General features: G+C 34.6%; 1 protein-coding gene across 1 annotated transcript in view; it reads left to right on the forward strand.

Annotated features, from left to right (window-relative positions):
• The window catches only part of FSIP2 (fibrous sheath interacting protein 2), a gene marked incomplete at both ends in the record, with an annotated part of 126,337 nt that extends 112,866 nt beyond the window's left edge, over window positions 1-13,471 (forward strand). The window contains 4 exons of the mRNA XM_079924127.1: window positions 5,235-5,281; window positions 8,386-8,429; window positions 11,060-11,129; window positions 13,335-13,471. Of these exons, the coding sequence (XP_079780253.1) occupies window positions 5,235-5,281; window positions 8,386-8,429; window positions 11,060-11,129; window positions 13,335-13,471 (298 nt within the window). The remainder of the gene's footprint in view (window positions 1-5,234; window positions 5,282-8,385; window positions 8,430-11,059; window positions 11,130-13,334) is intronic.
• Between the last annotated feature and the right edge of the window lie 7,547 nt (window positions 13,472-21,018).

Here is a 21,018-nt window from a genome sequence, read left to right on the forward strand (position 1 = left end):
TAAAATACATATAAATAAAAACAAAGAGATAGAAACTAAAGAGGAACCAGACAGAAATAACAGAAATTCTGGAGCTCAAAAATTCACTAGATGATTCAAGAGCAGACTCAATCAAGTTGAAGAAAGAATCAGTGAACTTGAACACAAGTCATTTGAAATTATTGAGTCTGAGCAGCAAAAAAAAGACTGAACAAAGAGTGAACAGATTCTGTGGCACTTAATGGATACCTTCAAGCAGCGATATATACATATGTAAGTATATATATATATATATATATTTATATACACACATACACACCATGGTGAGTTCCAGAGAAGAGAGAGAGAAAGAGGCAGGGAGATTATTTGAGGAAATAATGGCTAAAACCTCCTCATATTTGAAAAAGCATGAATATACAAATACAATAAGTTCAGTGAATTCTAAGTAGCATAAGCACCCAGAGACTACCTGAGACATCTTATAATCACAGTCATCAAAAGCCAAAGACAAAAAGAGAGTCTTGAAAGTGACAAGACAGAAATGACTTGTACAAGAGATCTCCATAAAGTTATCAGTAAAATTTTCAGAAGCAATCTTGCAGGATGGAAGGCAGTAGATTATATATTTAAAGGGCTAAAAGAAAGAAAACTATCAAGTGAGAACACTATAACCAGCAAAAAATACCCTTCAAAAATGAGAAAGAAATCAGAATATTCTAAGACAAAAACTAAAACAAAAAGCTGAGAAAGTTCATTACCATTAGACATGACTGCAAGAAACACTAAAAGAAGTTCTTCAAATTGAAAGTAAAAGATGCTAGACAGTAACTCAAAACCATATGAAAATATAAAACTCTCTAGTAAAGGTAAACACAGGGACAAATATAAAAACCAGTATTATAATAATTTCAGTTCATAATTCCACTTTTATTTTCTACAAGATTTAAAAAACACATAAAAATAATTATAAATTTATGCTGATGGGCATGGAATATATAAAGCCATAATTTGGGACAGTAATAACAAAGGGATGGGTGTTGATCTATAAAGGAGTAGAGTCTTTGTATGAAGTTGAGGTTAAATTGGTATCAATTTAAGATAGACTGTCATAACTTTAGAACATTATATGGAATCTGTGTGGTAACAAAGAAAATATAGAATATAAATGAAAGAAAATAAAAAGGTAATCAAAATGCATCTCTGCAAAACCTCAACTGACACAAAGGAAGGCAGTAGTGGAGGAAATGAGGGATTACATACCTCAATATAATAAAGGCCATATACGACAAACCTACAGCTAACATCATACTCAGTGAAAAGCTGAAAACATTTCCTCTAAGATCAGGAGCAAGACAAGGATGTCCAGTCTTGCACTTTTATTCAACATTGTTTTAAGAAAATAAAGCTACCATATTATCCTGCAATCTCACTCCTGGGCATATATCTGGAGAAAAACATGGTCCGAAAGGATACATGCACCCCAATATTCACTGCATCACTGTTTACAATAGCCAAGACATGGAAGCAACTTAAAAGTCCATCGACAGAGGAATGGATAAAGAAGATGTGGTACATATATACAATGGAATATTAGCCATAAAAAGGAAGAAAATAGTGCCATTTGCAGAGACATGGAAGGACCTAGAGATGGTCATACAGATTGAAGTAAGTCAGAAAGAGAAAAACAAATATCATATAATATCACTTATATGTGGAATCTAGAAAAATGTACAGATGAACTTACTGGCAAAGCAGAAATAGAGTCACATAAGTAGAGAACAAACTTATGGTTACCAAGGGGAGAAGGGTAGGGTGGGACTAATTGGGAGATTGGGATTGACATATATACACTACTATGTATAAAATAGGTAACTATTGAGAACATACTGTTTAGCACAGGGAACTCTACTCAATGATCTGTGGTGACCTAAATGGGAAGGAAATCTAAAAAGAGTGGTTATATGTATACGTATAACTGACTCACTTTGCTGTACAGCAGAAGCTAACAAAACATTGTAAAGCAACTATACTTCAATAAAAAAGAAAAAAGATCTTATAATAACAACCTAACATTACATCTTAAATACCTACCTAGAAAAAGAAAAATAAGCTAAACTCAAAACTATTAGATGGAAGGAAATAATAAAGATTAAAGTAGAGATAGACAAAATAAGAGAATACAAAAATAAAATCAGTGAAACCAAGAGTTGGTTCTTCAAAACATTGATAAAATTGACAAATTTTAGCTACATTGCCTAAGGAAAAAAAAAGAGAAGACTCAAATAGCTAAAATCATAAGTGAAAGAAGAGACATTATAACTGATTTTACAGAAATAAAAAGAATTATAAGAGTACTATGATTTTACAGAAGTAAAAAGAAGTATAAGAGTACTATTAACAATTGTATGCCAACAAATTGGATAATCTAAATGAAATAGACAAATTCCTAAAAACATGACCTACCAAGATTGATTCATGAAAAAATGGAAAAATCTGAAGAAACCTATAACTAGTAAAGAAATTGAATCAGTAATTAAGAAGCTCCTAACAAAGAAAAACTCAGGACCAGATGATTTCACTGGTGGATTGTAGCAAACATTTAAAGGAGAATTAAAACCAATCCTCCTCAAACTATTGATGTAAAGTAAACTTCCTCCAAAGAAAACAAGAAAAAACCTCTTCAAACTATTGATACAAAAATCTTCAACAAAATACTAGTAAACAGAATTCAATAGCAGATTAAAATGATTATACACTATGACTAAGGTTGATTTATCCCAGGAATACAAGGGAAGTTCAACATATGAGAATCAGTCAGTGTAACACAAGACATTAACAGGATGAAGGAAAAAGAAACACATTCTTATCTAAATGCAGGAAAAACCATTTAACAAAATTCAACACCTTTTCATGATAATGACACTTAACAGACTAGAAATAAGAGCAAATTACATTGAAATAATAAAAGCCATATATGGAAAAACTACAACTAACATTATTGTACTCAGGGTGAAATTCTGAAAGATTTTCCTCTAAGCTCAGGAAAAAGACAAGGGTGCCCATTCTTATCACTTCTGTTGAGTATATTACCAGAAGTCCTAGCCAGAGCAATTAGGCAAGAAATAAAAGGCATCTAAATTGGATGAGAAGTAAAGTGAGCTCTGTTCACAGATGGCATTATCTTATATGTAGAAAACCCTAAAGATTCTATACAAAAAAGAAAGAAAACTCTTAGAACAAATAAATGAATTCATCAAAGTTGCTGGATATAGAATCAATACAGAAGAAGAAAATTGCATTTCTAAACACTTAACAATGAACAATCCAAAAACAAAGAAAAATTCAATCTGCACTAGTACCAAACAGAATATTTAGGAATGGACTTACCAAGCGGCAAAAGATTTGTACACTGAAAACTACAAAACATACCTAAAGGAAATTAAAGGAGACACAGATTAATGGAAATAGGCCGTTAAGATTTCAGTATTACGCAAAGGATTCTACAGATTAAATGAATCCTTATAAAAATACTTAATGACCTTTTTCTGCAGGAGAAGAAAAAATTCATTCTAGAATTTATGTAGTATCTCAAAGGACTCCAAACAGCCAAAACAATCTTGAAAAGGAAGAACATACTTGGACTTCCTGATTTCAAAACTTACCACAGAGCTATGGTAATCAAAACAGTGTGGTGCTGACATGAAGACAGATATGTAGACCAATGGAATAGAATAAAGAGCCCAGAAACAAATCCTTAATATATGGTCAAATAATTTTTGATAAGCATGCCAAGACCATCCAATGGAGAAAAAAAAGTCTTTTCAACAAACAGTGTTGGGAAAACTAGATAACCACACACAAACAAAAATGAAGTTAGACCCTTACCTTATATTGTGTATAAAAACTAATTCAAAATGGATCAAAAACCTACATAAAACTATAGAACTCTTATAAGAAAACATAGGGGGAAAGCCCCATGACACTGGATTTGACAATAGTTTCTTGGATATGATACTAAAAGCACAAGCAGTAAAAGAAAAATTAGATAAGTTTGACTTAACCAAATTTAAAAACTTTTGTGCTTCAAAGGACAGAGTGAAAAGTTAGCACATAGAATGGGAGAAAATATTTGCAAGTCATATGTCTGATAAGGGATTACTATCCAGAATACATAAAGAACTCCTATAACTCAACAACAGCAAAAAACCAAACAACCTGATTAAAAATTGGGCAAGGGACTTGAATAGATACTTCTACAAAGAGGATGTACAAATGGGCAATAAGCACATGAAAAGATCCTCAACATCACTAATCATCAGGGAAATGCAAGTCAAAACCATGAGATGCTATTGCACACCCATTAGGATAGCTATTATCAAAAAAATTTTCAGAAAATAACACGTTGGCAAGAATGTGAAGAAACTGGAACCCTTGTACAGTGCTGCTGGGAATTTAAAATGGTGCAGTCACTACGGAAAACAGTGTGAGAGTTTCTCTAAAAAGTTAAATATATAGAGTAACCATATGATCCAGCAATTCTACTTCCGGGTATATACCCCAAAGAATTGAAAACGGGGACTCAAGCAGATATTTTTACACTCATATTCATAGCATCATTATTCACAATAGCCAAATCATGGAAGCAGCACTAAGAGTACATTGATGGATGAATGGAAAAACAAAATATGGTACATACATTCAGTAGAATATTATTCAGTTTTAGAAAGGAAGAACATCCTGACACATGCTATATGTCACCTTGAAGACATTATGCTAAGTGAATAAGTCAGTCTCAAAATGACAAATATTATATGATTCCACTTATATGAGATACCTAAGTAGTCAAATCACAGAGGCAAAAGGTGAAGGTTGGTTCCAGGAGATGGAGAGAGAGGAATATGTGGTGTTAGTATTTAGGAGTACAGAGTTGCAACTGGGGAAAATGAAAAAGTTCTATAGACGAATGGTGGTGATGGTTGCACAATAATGTGAATGTACTCAAGCAAAGAACTGTACACTGAAAAATGGTTAAGATGGTAAATTTTGTGTTATGTGTATTTAACCAAAATTTTTTAAGTTGGGAAAAAAGAGTCAATTTATAAATAATTTGCATTCAATTTGGAAACTCAGTGATACACTCTTCCAGGTTTATTTCCATATGAAGAATGACTGAGAGATTGTTCTTTTACTTAACCAGTAATTTCTTGATTCATTAAATACACAAAAAAATTAAATATTTTTTTCTTTTGTTTTAGTGAGACTGAAGATTGTATGGCAGATAAAAGTACAAAAATTACGGAAGGTTGGAGTTTTGTATTTCTTGATTTAAAGTAGAAAGTATTCAAAAGGACACTCTACTGCTTTGATCAGTGTTTTTAGTTATCAAACCTGAAATTGATACTTTTTTTTTTCCTATGAGCTTATCTACTTTTAGAAATGATCCAGTACGACATCACACATGTGTTAAAATAAGTCAGCTAGTTTGTCTTATTAATGATTTTGGTCAAGAATATAGTATAATATGAATTTATATTTACCATGCTCCTGTGAGAAATATTCATAAAATCAGGGTATATCATGATAGTTTCTAGCTGAACCAGAACCCATGATACTAGGATTTAACAATTTCTTTGAGAAGTTATCCTTCATTTGTGCTTAACCCTATCAAAATGTACCCCAAAAAAGACTTTTAAAGCTAAATTTATTTGCTTAAATTTAAATATGGCTAGTATGGACCTCACTTTGTTGTTGTTTTTTTAATCTATAATTGTACTGACTGCTTAGAACATTTGTGTGATGACTGTTTGGCACTCTGTTGAAACCTCAGATGATTAATGTGGTTCTAACGATGGTAGCATGTCCAAGAGGTTGAGTGTCATGTTTACTATAAAGTGGCCTTGAAATTTGAACCACAGGTTTACCCTGGCTATTTCAAACATACAACTCACTTAGGTTGTTACTACAGAAACATATTCTCTCAACTTGGAAGTGGAAGTCATTTTTATTAAGATGGGATTCATAGAGTAACAGTAAGCATGCCAAAATTCTATAAATGTACCATAACCAGGGGTCAAAATAATCACTGTATGATTCCTGTATTATGGAATCCTAGGCTGCTAGAGTTAGACAGAAATCACTTACTATGACGCCCCTCATTGTTTACATGAGGAAACTCAAGCTCAAGATGAGAAAATGTCCAAGATTACTTTGAGTCAGAGGCGGAACACAGTCTAGATCCCAAGGCTCCTGACCCTAAATTCAGTGTTTTGTTTTTTCCAACTTTGTTGCAATTATCCAGCTTAATTCTTATATCCTTCAGTAATATTGCAGCTGTCCAATTCAATCGTTTATTCATTCATTCATTCAAAGATTTTACTGAGCACCTCTTTTGTGTTCTAAAATCCCATGTGTGAACAAAACTGAAAAAGTCCTTGATCTCAAAGAATTTACATTGTAACTTGAGGCAGGGCATCAAAGATAATTCCAAGTATAAGTATTTCCCATCTCATCTGGGACAAAAGCCAAAGAACTTACAGTGGCTTGCAAAACCATACATCATCTGGACATCACTCCAAACCCCTATTACCTCTCTAACCTCCTCCTCTGTTTCTTTCTGGCTCACCCTGCTCAGGCCTCACTGACCTTCTTGCTGTTCCTCAAATATTCCAGGAATTCAGGGCCTTTGCACTTGCTGATCCTCATGTAGTGCTCTTTCCTCTGTATCTACATTGCTCATTCCTCACCTTCAGAACTTTGCTCCAATGTCACCTTCTCAGTGACATCTTCTTTGACCACTTTTTGAAATTGTAACCTCATTCTCAAGATGGCACTGCATATTCCACTTCTTTGCTATTTTTCTCCCTAGCATTTATTACTATATGCCAGACTGTATGTTTTAATTAATTGTTTTTTCACTACCTCCCTCTAGAATGTAAGCTCCATGAAGATCACAGCTATATTCCCAAGAGCCTAAAACAGGCATATAGTAGGAGGAGTTAGTAAAATAGGAGCGACTATGGGAATCTAAGGAGGTTACACAAGAATTCTCTTTTGGTTATGTTAAGGTATTAGATATTAGATATTTAAGTTGAGGTGTCACATAAGCAATAGGATATTTCAGTCTGGAGTTCAGTGACAAGCTTAGGGTTGAACACATACATTCCTAATTTTAGTTTATAGTTTTATACAGAATATGGGAGAAAATATCAAATAAATCTGAGTATGTTAGATCCTGAATTAGCAGGAATTTTTCTGTGACTCTTCATCAAAACAAATTCCTAGTATAATCCTGGAAAGTTGATAGCCATCTAACCTGGAAACATAAAAACTAGTGTTTGGAATAATAGTCCTGGTAGTAAACCCAAATGTCCTCAGTCATTTAAAAGCAAAAGTCAGTTCAGCTATATGTGATATAGAGTCAGACACTTCAGAAATATTATCAACCAACAATGAAATTTTACCAATTTTCTCAGATAAGTCAGATTATCAGCTCTTATCATATTTGAGTTAATTGAGGTTTTACTATTTTTTTCCAGAACCTACACTGCCCCAAAGGGTAATTCAGAGAGTAATCACATGTGTGGACTCTTGATGATCGCATGTCTATAAAATGCATACTTTTTACGTATGAGATATCTCATTGAGTCCTCTTGAGTGACAGGCAGGAAGATAGTCTTATTCACATTCTACATAGGAGGAAACTGGGAGAGAAGTTAGATTAAATTTGCCAATATTCACACAGCTCTAAGTAGTGAAGCCAAGACTCAAACTCGGGTTTTCTGACTCTCTAACACGTTAGCTGGGGTCTTTATGAAACTTACCTCACAGTACCATTTCTACCTCCTTGGGTTGAATTCTTCTACTGGTGTCTTGACCTCACCTGAAATTTAGGTAACTTTTAGTTCTGTACAACTCCACAAGGTTTCTTCTTGGTATTGCCTCAAAATTCTCCTGATTTTCACTCAGAGTATTTCATAAGACCAGCACCTTCCTCTTTGTTCCAATTATCTGCTTTTAATTAACTATGTAGAATCAAAGAGTGTTAAAGCTAGAAAGGCCCTTAGGAATCACCTACAGGGTAACTTCTCATTTTACATGTACAATAAATAGGTCTGTAGGGATTGAGTGGCCATGCATAGATGTATGCCTACTAAGTTACAGAATCTGCCTTACCTACTACATCACACTTCATCTTTCATAATTTCTAAAAGAAGGGCTAAGATATGCCACAGAATTCTAGCAATCTCACCTATTTCAGTTTTGTTCACATTGTCTGTACACTAAAAATAATAATAATTTCCTCTATCAGCCTAAATTATATGACTTTTTGGTGAAAAACAATAAGATCAGATTTGTGTCAACACTATTTATGCCTCAGAAAAAATACTACTTTTCCCCCCTCTACAGCAAGTTCTCGGGAACGAAGGCCAGAAAGTTCAAACGGTGTTAAGGTAAATATTTTTCAATATCCTCTAATTAGAATACATGGAGTCCAGGTGAACATAGCCCAATTTTCAAGGTCAAACCAGGGACTACGTGGTGCTATTTGAGAGGCATCAGGAAGCATTCCCCTATTTGCAATTTCTTCATGCTCAGATCTCTCCTCCTGGCTGAGACTTGTTGGTGGTACCCAAGAAATCCATTAGTTCTCACCTTAGGGTTAAGTTATCATTCCTTGCTTAAGTGCACTGGATAAGCCACCGTTCCTCCCTAGCACCTAATTGCAATTCCATCCCTTAACCCTGTTACTGCAGTCTCTGGAGGAAATCCTAGAGGGAGTGAGTCACTTGGCCCTGCCTAGGGCAGGTAGACCCAAGTGAGGGACTTGGTGGAGGCAGGGAGGAAATACAAGCAAAAATGGAAGAGAGCAGTTTATAAGAAATAATTGCTGATTCCATCTATTTCTCTGTATTCCTAAGGACTGACTGTCTAAAGGCAGTTTTCCAAAAGGCCCAGCTGTTCTCCAGTGTAAACTCAGAAAGTGTCCTCTTTGCTAATCCTTTTCAGAAAGCTTCCAATGAGTGCTCAAGCTACAAATCCTCTTCTGTTTTGTTTGTTTCTTCACTCAATTTAATCCCATTTTTAAGCAAATCTCCCCAACCCCATGACATTATAGTCCATCGATTATCCAGTCACTTCTCATTATCAGAGTAATTTTCAGAACTACAACTCATACTTAAGATAACTTTTGCCACATATCTAAAGATGCTGGGTTAGTTCCTCACTCAACCTAATCTTCATTTTTGAACATAAACATCTATTTGACAACCTCAGGCTGCACTTAGGCCATATTTTCCAAGTAAAATCATATGGCACTAAAGGGGAGACAATGATTCTCTAGTCTGATGACAGGCCATTCCTTGTGCCAAAGTGAATTGCAGGCTAATCTGGACCCTTTTGGTTCTTGCTCTTTTCCTTGCTTACTGCTTTTTCCATGGTAAAACTATAACTAAAGTTGTTATTCAGTCCAGTTCTGAGTAAGGTGGAGTAATAAGCACATTCCACCTGTATCTCTCACTGATTAAAACTAAAAACTTTGGACAACTACTGAGGGTTCTGAAAAGTAAATAATAGAAGGAGTTTGAGGAGGGAAATCAAAACTCAGAAAATAATACCATTATGAGTTTCCTGCGTTTTTTCCTCTCACATCTCCTAGCAATGACCCAGGGCAGTTCAAATCCTGTAATTATATAGAGGGAATGGATAAAATAAGAAAGCTCCAAGAGAATCCACTGCTCTCTTACCAGAATTAGGAAGAAGTTCCTATGAAATGGAAAATAGGGAAGCCCACTTTTTCCCCCTCTTCTGCCCCTGCCACAAGGTAAGTTTCAGCCATGAAGCTACACAACAATGGCAGCAAAGGCTGTGAGGCACTTAGGACTGAAAGAAAATCCTTCTGACCAGAGGAATTAGGAAAAAGGCTCCAGTAACCTGAAGGACATTAGGGGGAAACGTGCTACTTTTTTCTCTGCTTTCTCTTGTTAATTTACCCCAGACGTGGATACAGTCATGGGATGTGAGAGACAGCACACAGGAAGGCTAGAAGCACACAGCATTCCAGGCATAGAACCAGAAAAGGGGACTGTTGAGCGTCAGAGACACTAAAAGAAATCAAAGAGAGGAGGGATATCAAAAAAGGAATCCCTCCAAATCTGTTTATAAATTGTCTCCTGAGATGTGCATGCCAGGAACTGACCTGAAGTTCTATAGACAAAAGACTATGAGAACTTGAACTACAGTCTTAATAGTGGTATAGACTAAAAAATAACACCAAGACTTTGAAAACTGAACTTACATTGGAACCACAGCCATAGAAGGCAGAGTAGGATGTGTGGTCTGAAACTTAATGGGTTAATTACGTACTTTAAAAAAAGTGAATTGTGGTAAAACTCATTAATATCTGGTAGTCTTTACATAATCTATATACAATACATTTTATGTTACATGTATTTAGCCTCACTTCATTGACTTTTTTACTTTTTAAATTTCTAGCATTATAGAATAGTTACAGTGAAGCCCAGGTACCTGTCCCAGGCTATTTTATGCCTTTCTGGGAAAATTGCTCCCTTTGCATTCAAAGATACGATAAAGATGTACAGAGTAAAACCAGTACCTGAGCCATGTTCCTGGCCCTAGCTCCACACACCTACTTTACTTCTCTAGATTCCAAAATTGCTAAAATTTCCATAAAAGGAAATTGGGCTTATATAGTAAACATCCATTTTCCTTCTCTTATCTCTATTATCAGAAAAGAATTTATAACTTACTTCTCACTCCAATTCATCCAAAAGGGGAGGGGGGAGAGACAGAGCTGACATTTTTTGTCACTTTTAACATGGCTGAATCTTTAATCATCATTTGGTAGCCAAGGCCCATATCTATGAAAAGGGTCAATCCTAGCCATCATAATTGGCAAAATGTATGAGTCTAAGTCTCAGAGAATAATTATTTGTGACTGCAGAACACAGAAATTATATAAAATGCTGTAATGATTGTGCTACATCTCTTGAGGATTTCTAGGTATCTCTAGTGTGTAGTATCCAACAAAAGATCGAGTCAATACTTTGTTTTGTCTTGGCAGTTTACCACCATATTTGAAGGAAACAAGAATATTCTTGGTAGTGTGAATTCCTCAAAAGAAGTCATTTCAGGTACAAAATATACTATCCTTTTAACATTACTCCTAGAATGGGTAGTTTCTCCCTTGCAGTATTGACATGTATTATCAATATGAGATTGCTATATATAAAAATATAAATAGTAAGATATTATTTCCATTTGCAGTTTTCTATGCAATTCTTAAACCAAAGGAGTAATAGATAACAGAACTAATGTTGAACAGGTATCAGCTATCTTCATTTTACTAAAGAGAAAGTGAGAGTAGGTTACTCAAGGTCACCCCAAGCTAGTAAGCTGCAGAGCTGGGATTCAAATAACAGATCTGCCCGACTTCAAAGCCTAAGCTCATTCAACATGACCACAGTTCACATAATCAAATGTTCACAGGAGCTAGGTAGGTAAAAAACAAGAGCAGTATTTTGAGCAGGGGTCTGTGGTCCACTGGAGATGGCATGCCCCATTTAAAGAAGGGAGCTGTTACTCAGGTCCAGTCATTGGCATGCTGGATTGTTGCCAGGACTTCTAATTCAGGTTCTAGCATTTTTCAAAGAAACTGGAAATGGAAGTTCTATGTGAAAATTCCTGACTTTCAGGTTTTATCAAGTAATGCAAAACACTTTATGGACCAAACCAAACTTGTTCATATCTCCTACACCGTATTATATTCCCTCTGCAAGTCTTAGAGCCCTAATTTACAAATGAGAAAATGTAGGTAAATAACTGGCTGAGGTTATACAGCCAACAAATGGAGAGCTTTTAGGGCTCAAAAACATATCTTCTGACTCTGACCCAACATTCTTTCTTCCCTCTACATTGTGGTTCCATAGAGTTGCCATTGCATCCCAGAATTATGTCCTCAATGACAAAGATAGCTTAAAGTTTTACTGCGAAAAGAGCTATTAACTGATAAGCACAAGCATTCACTATTCTCTCTGGGGATGATGCTATTAACCTAGGACACCAGCAACCCACCAGTCTTCTAATAGTGAATATGGATTTGGGCAGTGTCTTCATTGTGTTTCTAGGAACTGCTTTATACTGGAACCACCCAGAATACTTTTTAAAAATGGACCATCTCTAGCTGGCTAAGTTAGCATCTTAGAGTAATGATGCCCAGGAATCTGCATTTTTAACAAGGCCACCAAGTTTTCAGAACATTAACTCTTACCTCTCCAACAAGAATTTCAGAAGCCTTGTATCAGTGCCTTGGTCGTGTTAGTAAAAGTTTTATCTTGCCTTTTCAGAATATACATCTTTCTCTTTCATTCATGCTTTTGTCTTATCTGCTGCAGATTTTGGCTTTTTCCTTTTTATAGCACAGTAAAAACCTAAACATACATTTTTATTCTTTATTCTGTTGGCTTTCTTAGTTTTAAATCTGCTGTTGGCTATCTTAGCTTTAACAATAAAAGATTACCTTGCTAGAAAAGACAAATCTAGGTAACTGCAAGAGGTATAGTCATGAACTTTGGCATGTACTGAAATTAAGAAAAGATGGGCTTTTACTATCATGTGTGTTTTCATGTCCTATCACATCCTATCATAAAGTTTCAGAGAAGTACATATTTACTTGTCTTTACATGTAAAATATTCATTTTGTTAAATTATAATATATTCTGAGAGTCCATGCCCTGAAGAGTGGTATAGAAAAATGAATCCAAATGGAAATTTTTATTATCTATACAGTCTTCTGTTACATGACAAAAAATAAAAAATACTTGAAGTTATCAACTAAAAGTTTACCCAAAGTGGTGAGAAATTATAGCAGTTTTAATGCACTTCTGTTTTCAAGTGAACACTCTGAAATAGACACCCTCACTGTATAGCGCTGAAAGTTACTTTCCCTTGTGAGTTTAGCTCATCAGACTTTTTCAGAGGTTTTTCTGCTAGAAAAAGAAAGGTATTCTTTGTACACCTGATTAACGAAATATCAGAGTGCAGCATATAATAATGCCATGAGAGAAAGCTGTTCCCTGTCCAAGCTTGGCCACTCCTCATGTGACCTTAGGCAAGGTTTCTGACCTCGCCAAGATTCACATACAAAAATGGAGATATTTTCCCTGTTTCCTTCACAGGAGTGTTGGAAGAATCCAATCAAAAGAATCTTTCTTTTTTAATCCCATAAATTATTCTATAAATGTCAGTTTTTGAATTCTAAATCATTAATTGTATAGTATGGCTGCCTCAACTAGAATGTCTAATAATTATCTATATTACTTTTGTTGCTTTGTCCACAGAAACTCCGAAGGCTAGTATTCCTAAACAAGGATCTAAAATGCTGGCAAAGATATCTTCAGCTCTGTCAAAGGTGTTTTCTCGAACTAACACCAATATTTCCAAATCTTCCTCACCACCTCGCCAGGACAAGCACTGAAGTTTCTACACCTGATATAACTATGCTTACTTCCCTTAGAAAATAAAATATTTTTTAAAACATAACATAGTGTCCTGTAAGATGATTCTTGTAATGCTGAGCAAAATATTAAAAGCAAGAGAAGTATATTAGAGACCTGGGTGAGAGAAAGTTTTGATAATGCTTTTGATAAGCATTTTGGTATAAGAAGATGCTGAGTGCTAGTATTATTCAATACAAACATGCCATGAAGATAAAGAGACAAAAAGTGTACCTAGTAAACCAGTTAGTCCTCATTACCCATCAGAAAATGAACTTGAATTTTTCCTGTTAAATTTTTAGAGGGTATGATCACCAAAATAGTTAGCAAACTGAGATGAAACTCAAGTTTAATTCTATGACACAGCTATGAAACTGATTGGTTCACTATAAAAGATGTATTTGGATGTTCAAATAAAAGTATCTATACTACCTGCAGATAAAATTTCATCAGTTTATAAAACACCTCCCCAAAAGATCCAACTATGGATAAAGCACCATCAAGAAGTAAAGAATTATTGTGCATAAAATATTATATATACATAAAAAGACTCCGTGACTAAAAAACCCTTTTCTGACAAGGTACATTTTGTGGATAAAATACCATCAATACATAAATTGTTGGTCAATAGTTATTAAATCCTTTATATAGATACCTTATATGAATATAGATATAAAGATTCTATTTGTGAGAACATAAAAAGCACTGAGGAAAACTTAATAAGATGGACAGCTAGTGCTATCTATTTTTTCAAAATCAGTTAACTTGCTACTTTGTGACATGGATCCAACTTCGTTCAGCATGTTTGCCTCTAGATTCTAAAAGTCTTGTTTAAAAGATAAAAAAGGTGGACCAAACAGTAAAGAATTTCAGTCATCATCACTATCTACCCTAATGCTGACTCACACATTTTTAGAGAATGTGGTACCTTTTATCTATAATCTTCTTGACAGTAGCCAGCGCTAAAGCAGAAACATCTGAGAAAATTTTGTTTCACAAAATTGGATTTCCTTTAATAAAGTTAGTCAGTGAGGTTATAACAGATAGCTCCAGAGGGAAAAAATGTAATTATAAAGAATTTTTACATTCCAGTGATGATGAAGCTACTCAATTAGTAATGTAGTCTATTTATAATAATCTCTGATAAATTATTTGATCTCAAAGATCATACAAAATGATGTACCCTATAGATGTAGACCTTTTCAAAAATGATAGTTGATGAGAAATGACTGGCAGTCCAGATCAAAACAATTTTCAGGAGAACTAATTCTTCCAGTGTGCATAAATTGACAGTGGTATTGAAAGTATCCTTACAGATGTCGTCCAAACAAACCACTGATGCTCCCCAGCTTCAGAAATCACATACTTTTAGGTTGCCTTTTAACATAACAGAAGATTTTAGTGTAAAATTTTTTTATCAAAGTTCTCGCCCATGTTTTCAAAAGTTGATAAGGAAATAATCAAATCTTTAGTGCTGAAATGCACTCTGATTTTAAGGCATTCTGGTTCACATACGTCTCTAATTAAAGATTTAACATATAAGAGTAATGTACTCTCTGATAGAAGGTTTTTAATGATAAAGGAGATTTCCAATTTTCTCCAACTCGAGAAAGAAGCATAAAGTTCAGAATCCTTGAAGCTGTCAAAATTATGGAAAAAGTGGTTTAAATTATTGATAAATTTAAGTTCTAGGAAAAACCTTAATCCCAAAAAGCTTCTGTTATATGTCATGTGTTAAATGAAACTTTGTGGGGCTTCCCTGGTGGCGCAGTGGTTGAGAGTCCGCCTGCCGATGCAGGGAACACGGGTTCGTGCCCCAGTCCGGGAAGATCCCACATGCCGCAGAGCGGCTAGGCCCGTGAGCCATGGTTGCTGAGCCTGCGCGTCCGGAGCTTGTGCTCCGCAACGGGAGAGGCCACAACAGTGAGAGGCCCGCATACCGCCAAAAAAAAAAAAAAAAAAAAAAAAAACTTTGTGACTGTTTAGATAACTTAGTGGGAAAAAATGCATATTACCTGATAAAGTCTGTAGTAGCTTAAATTTCTATAAGTAACGAGCTTTTGATTCTGAAGAATACCTCTTAATCCATAAGGCATGGGAATGAGTTCTCAGGTTGTTGACTCTGTTTCTGTTGTACAGAGGCTGGCAAACCTTTTATGTGAAGGGATAGATAGTAAACATCATACTTTTGCAGGGCATAATGGTCTCTGTCAAAATTATTTCATTATGCCTTGCTAGCACAAAAGCAACCATAGACAATATATGAACAAGTGAATGTGGCGGGAATTCAATGAATATTTATGAAAAGTAAAATTTGAGGGTTTTTTTTATAGTTTTACACCCCAAAACATCATTTTTTTCCAGTGATTAAAAACTTATAAAACCATTCTTACTTTACAGGCTTGTCAAAAATAGATGGCAGGCCAGGTTTACCCCATGGGTGGTAGTTTCCTGACTCATGTACTATGAAAATTTGGGACCCATAAACTAACTGAGTTTGATATTAAGGGCACATATATTTCTAAAAACAATGAACTTTGGGAGTTCCCTGGCAGTCCAGTGGTTAGGACTTGGAGCTTCCATTGCTGAGGGCCTGGGTTCAGTCCCTGGTCAGGGAACTAAAATCCCACAATCCGTGCAGTGAGGCCAAACAAACAAAAGCAATGAATTTTACTAGGGAAGTTTCAAATTTTATTACAAAAAATTAATACATAAGGTTTAAATATTCATATTTTTAGTAATTTGGATATTGAATACATTGCTGAGAAGGCACATGAGCATTCTGCTAAAATATACCTTGAGTTAGAAAAAGAAAGTTGGAAAAAAAGTTAGATCAAGACTTAATGTGAGGTTGAATTTCCAGTAAAAATTGTTTATTACCTTAGAAATAGCCAATCAAAATGGATCCAGACATATTTTCAGAACACGTGGTAATCACATTTGTGAAAACCTCACCATTAGTCTAGATTGCAGCAAAATGGAGTATACACCTTTAAGTTCCCATACCCCCACAGAAACACTGACAAGCAAAAACTGTCAAACCCAACTTTTCAGAACTCTGGAAAACAGTTAAAGGTTTACAGTAACTAATCAAACATTGAATCAAGAAAAAGGTAACTTTCAAATGGTAGCAAAGATTTATGATGTTTTTACTTGTCCTTGCCCCACCCCCTCCCCAGCACAGTAGCAGTCTTAAAGAAAGAAACTTGCATTCCTTGTGTAAGTCCTTGGTCCCTGCTTTTGAAGGAAGCAGAGCAGACTTCATTGGAAAATTGTTGTGTTTGTCTGTTACAAACTGGGAGCTGCCTGAAATGTAGAAAAGCACTTGTCCCCGTTCAGCTTAACTGGGAACTCAGACCAGAAAAGCAGTAGGCATAGCTCAAAAAAGCTGCAAGCCAAATTAACAACTCACAGATGCTTAGGGGAAAAAAATGTGATGGAAATATAAAACAGATGCCAAAAGCCCTGGAACAAAAGTTAGGGAGTTTCATTAAGAAATTAAGGCATTCAAAAGCATCCATGAGAGGAATTTAGAAAGCCATGGACAAGCCCAGAACAAAACTCATGCTCAGAAAAGATATGAAACACCCTAAATTTTCACCTCAAACCAATCCTTAGGCTCAGTGTAAGCCTACCTAAGTATTTGAAGTAGTTCCCTTCATAGATCCAATCTGCACAGACTAGGGTGTGTATGTTTTTTAGCTCCTGGTCTTCAAGGGAATCTCTATGAAAACTCTAGCTTAACACAAGGAACGGAGACTTCAGTGACCACAGAAGATAAGGAACACATCCTCTGAAAATATAGTTTGGGGAAGTCACTAAACAAATGGGCTACTATAGCCTTCAAAAATCAAAAACATAAAAACACCAAAAAACACGGAAAAGAGGCAGATCTGATTTCCAAGTTACCACATTATAATATGCAAATGTCCAGTTTTCAACAATAAAAACAACCCAAAAAACCCCACAAGGAATACAAAGAAACAGGAAACATATAGCCCCTTTAGAGGAACAAAATAAACATTAAGAAACCCTCCTTGAGGGAGTCCAGACTTTGGAGTAGTTATACAAAGACCATAGAACAATTATATTAAATATCCTCAAAAAGCCAAAGGAAAACATAGACATAGACTGAAGGAAATCAGGAAAATAATATGTGAACTAAATGAGAATATCAGTACAGAAGTAGAAATTATAAAAGGGAACCAAACAGCCACCATGGAAAATTTTGACAGTCCCTCAAGAAGTATAGAATTGCTACATATTTCATTAATTCCACTTCTAGGTATATAACCAAAAGAACTGAAAGCAGGGATTCAGATACTTGTACACCAATGTTCATAGCACCACTATTCACAATAGCCAAAGGTGGAAACAACCCAAATGTTCATCAATAGGTGAATGGATAAACAAGACATAGTATAAATGTACAAAATATTATTCAGCCTTAAAAAGGAATAAAATTCTGATATACACTATAACATGGATGAACCTTGAAAACATTACGCTAAGTGAAATAAACCAGACACAAAAAATGGTTAATGTATGATTTCACTTATCTGAGTTACACAGAACCAAAAAATTCACAGAGAAAAGTCAAATAGATGTCAACAGGAACTGGAGAGAGTGTGGATTGGGAAGTTATTGATTAATGGGTACAGAGTTTCTTTGGGGGATGATGAAAAAGTTCTGGAAATGGATAGAGGTAATGTTTGCAGATCATTGTAAATGTACTTAATGGTGCTGAATTACACACTTAAATATGGTTAAAAGGGTAAATTTTGTTACGTATTTTTATCATCATCATAATAATAAATAACTTGTAAAAAATGGAACCACACAGATTCTGGAGATGAAAGTACAATAACTGAAATAGAAAATTCACTAGAGGGGTTCAACAGAAGATTTAAACACACAGAAGAAATAATTAGTGAACTTGAAGATAGAAAAATTGAAATTATTTAGTCTGAGAAGCAGAAAAAAAAATGAAGAAAAATAAACAGAACCTAAAAAATATATATGGACCTATGTTAAGAGATAAGGACCTATGTGATACCGTCCAGTAGACCAAAATATGCATTATGTGAATCCCAGAAGGAAAAGAGAAAAAGGACAGAAAGAATATGTGAAGAAATAATGGCCCAAACATCCCAAATTTATCGAAATTCATGAATCTAAAAACTTTAGTTTCAAAATTGGATAGACTCACACCAAGAAACATTATAATCAACCTGTCAAAAGACAAGCTATCATGAAAACAGTGAGAGAAGTGACACCTCACATTCATGTACAAGGAACCTCAATAAGATTAACAGGTAATTTCTCATCAAACTATGTGTGGCAGAAGACAGTATGATGACCCGTTTAAAGTGCTGAAAGAAAAAAACTATCAACTAAGAATTCTGTGTCAAACAAAACTGTCCTTAAAATAGGGAGAAATTAAGACATTCCCAGGTAAAAGCTGAGGGAGTGTGTTATCACTAGACCTGCCCTACAAGGATTTATAAAAAGAATTCTTCAGATTGAAATGAAAAGATGCTAGACAGTAACTCAAAGCTTTGTGAAAAAGTAAAGTTCTCTGGTAAAGGTAAATACATAGGCAAATATAAAAGATAATGTTATTAATTTTTGGTTTGTAATTCCAAATTTTCCTATAGGATTTAGAAGACAAATACATTAAAATTATAATTCAGTGGTATTGGCCATATCATGTATATATTTTTTACAATACTTATTGTATTCTACATACAATAAGTACAGGGGAGAAGAGGAGATAAAGCTGTATAAGAAAAGTGATTTTCCATGCCATTAGAGTTATGTTGACATCAATTCAAATTATGTTATAAATTTGTAAATGTATTCTCTCCATGGTATGGTAATAAAATAATGTTATTTTATTAACATTTTAGATATTAATAAAACATCTAAATATATACAGAAAATAAAAAGATAGTCAAATGGTTCATCACAAAAAAAGCAACAACACACGAAAGAAGGCAGTGATGAAGAAAGTGAAGGATAAAAATAGCTGTAAGCACACAGAAAATAGTTAAATGGAAAAATCCTTCCCTATCTGTAATTACTTTACATGTAAATGGAATAAATTCTCTAATCAAAAGGCAGAGGCATATAGAATAAATAATAATAATACAACTATATACTGCCTACAGGAGACACATTTTAGATCCAAAGAAACAAATAGATTTAAAGGATGGAAAAAGATACTCCATGCCAATAGTAACCAAAAGAGGCCTAGGTTGCTATATTAATATCAGGCAAAATAGATTAGGTCAATGTTACGAGACAAAAAATGGCATTATATGTTGATGAAAGGGTCTATTCATTAATAAAACAATTATAAACATATCTGCACCAAACAACAGAGCCCCCAAAATAAATAAAGCAAATAATGACAGAATTCAAAGGAGAAACAGTTTTTCAATATACCACTTCCAATAATGAATAGAACTTCTATATAGAATATCAATAAGTATTATAGAAGACTAAGGTAAAACTATGAATTGATTAGACCTAACAGACATATAGAGCACTACACCCAGGAAGAGAATCCACAAGGGCAAACAGAATATTCTTCAGAATAGACCATGTTAGGCGACAAAACAAATCACAATAAATTCTAAAAGACTGAGTCAAACAAAGTATCTTTTCTGACCACAATGGAGTAATGTTAGATATCAATAAGGAACATTGGAAAATTCACAAATATGTGCAAATTAGACAACATACTCTTAACCAATGGGTCAAAGAAGAAATCTCAAGAGTTTAGAAAATACTTTTAAATAAATTAAAATAATGATGCAACATAACAAAACTTATGGGATACAGCAAAGGCAGTGCTCAGAGGGAAATTTATGGCTGTAAATGTCTACATTAAAAAAAGAAGAAAGATCTCAGGTCAATAACCTTAACTTCACACCTTGAGGAACTAGAAAGAGGAGCAAAATAAACCCAAAGCTAGCAGAGAAAATGAAATAATAAAGATTAGAATGAAGAAAAATAAAATATGAAGTAGAAAAACAATAGAATCTATGAAGCCATATGTTTGTGTTTTTGAAAAAATGAAAATTTACAAACTTTTAGCTAGATTGACCAAAAAATAGGAAACTTTCCACTTTTCACCATTGAGTATGATGTTATTAGCTGTGGATTTTTAATAAATCCCCTTTATCATGTTGAGGAAGTTCCCTTCTATTCCTAGTTTTATGAATGTTTTTATCATGAAGGAATGGTGGACCTTGTCAAATGCCTTTATCTCTGTTCATTGAGATGATCATGTCACTTTTCTTCTTCAATCTATTAACGTAGTCCCAATTAGTTACTTAGGGCTACTGTTACAAAGCACCACAAACTGGTGCATTTCTTAAACAACAGAAATGTCTCAGTTCTAGAAGCTAGAATTCTGAGATCAGAGTTTGCAGGGCCATCCTTCCTCTGAAAGCACTAGAACAGGATCTGTTCTAAGCCTGTCTTCTAGCTTTTGGTAGTTCCTTGGCTTTGGGCAGTATAA

Source organism: Stenella coeruleoalba (genome assembly GCF_951394435.1).
Source record: "Stenella coeruleoalba genome assembly, chromosome: 6".
NCBI lineage: Eukaryota > Metazoa > Chordata > Mammalia > Artiodactyla > Delphinidae > Stenella > Stenella coeruleoalba.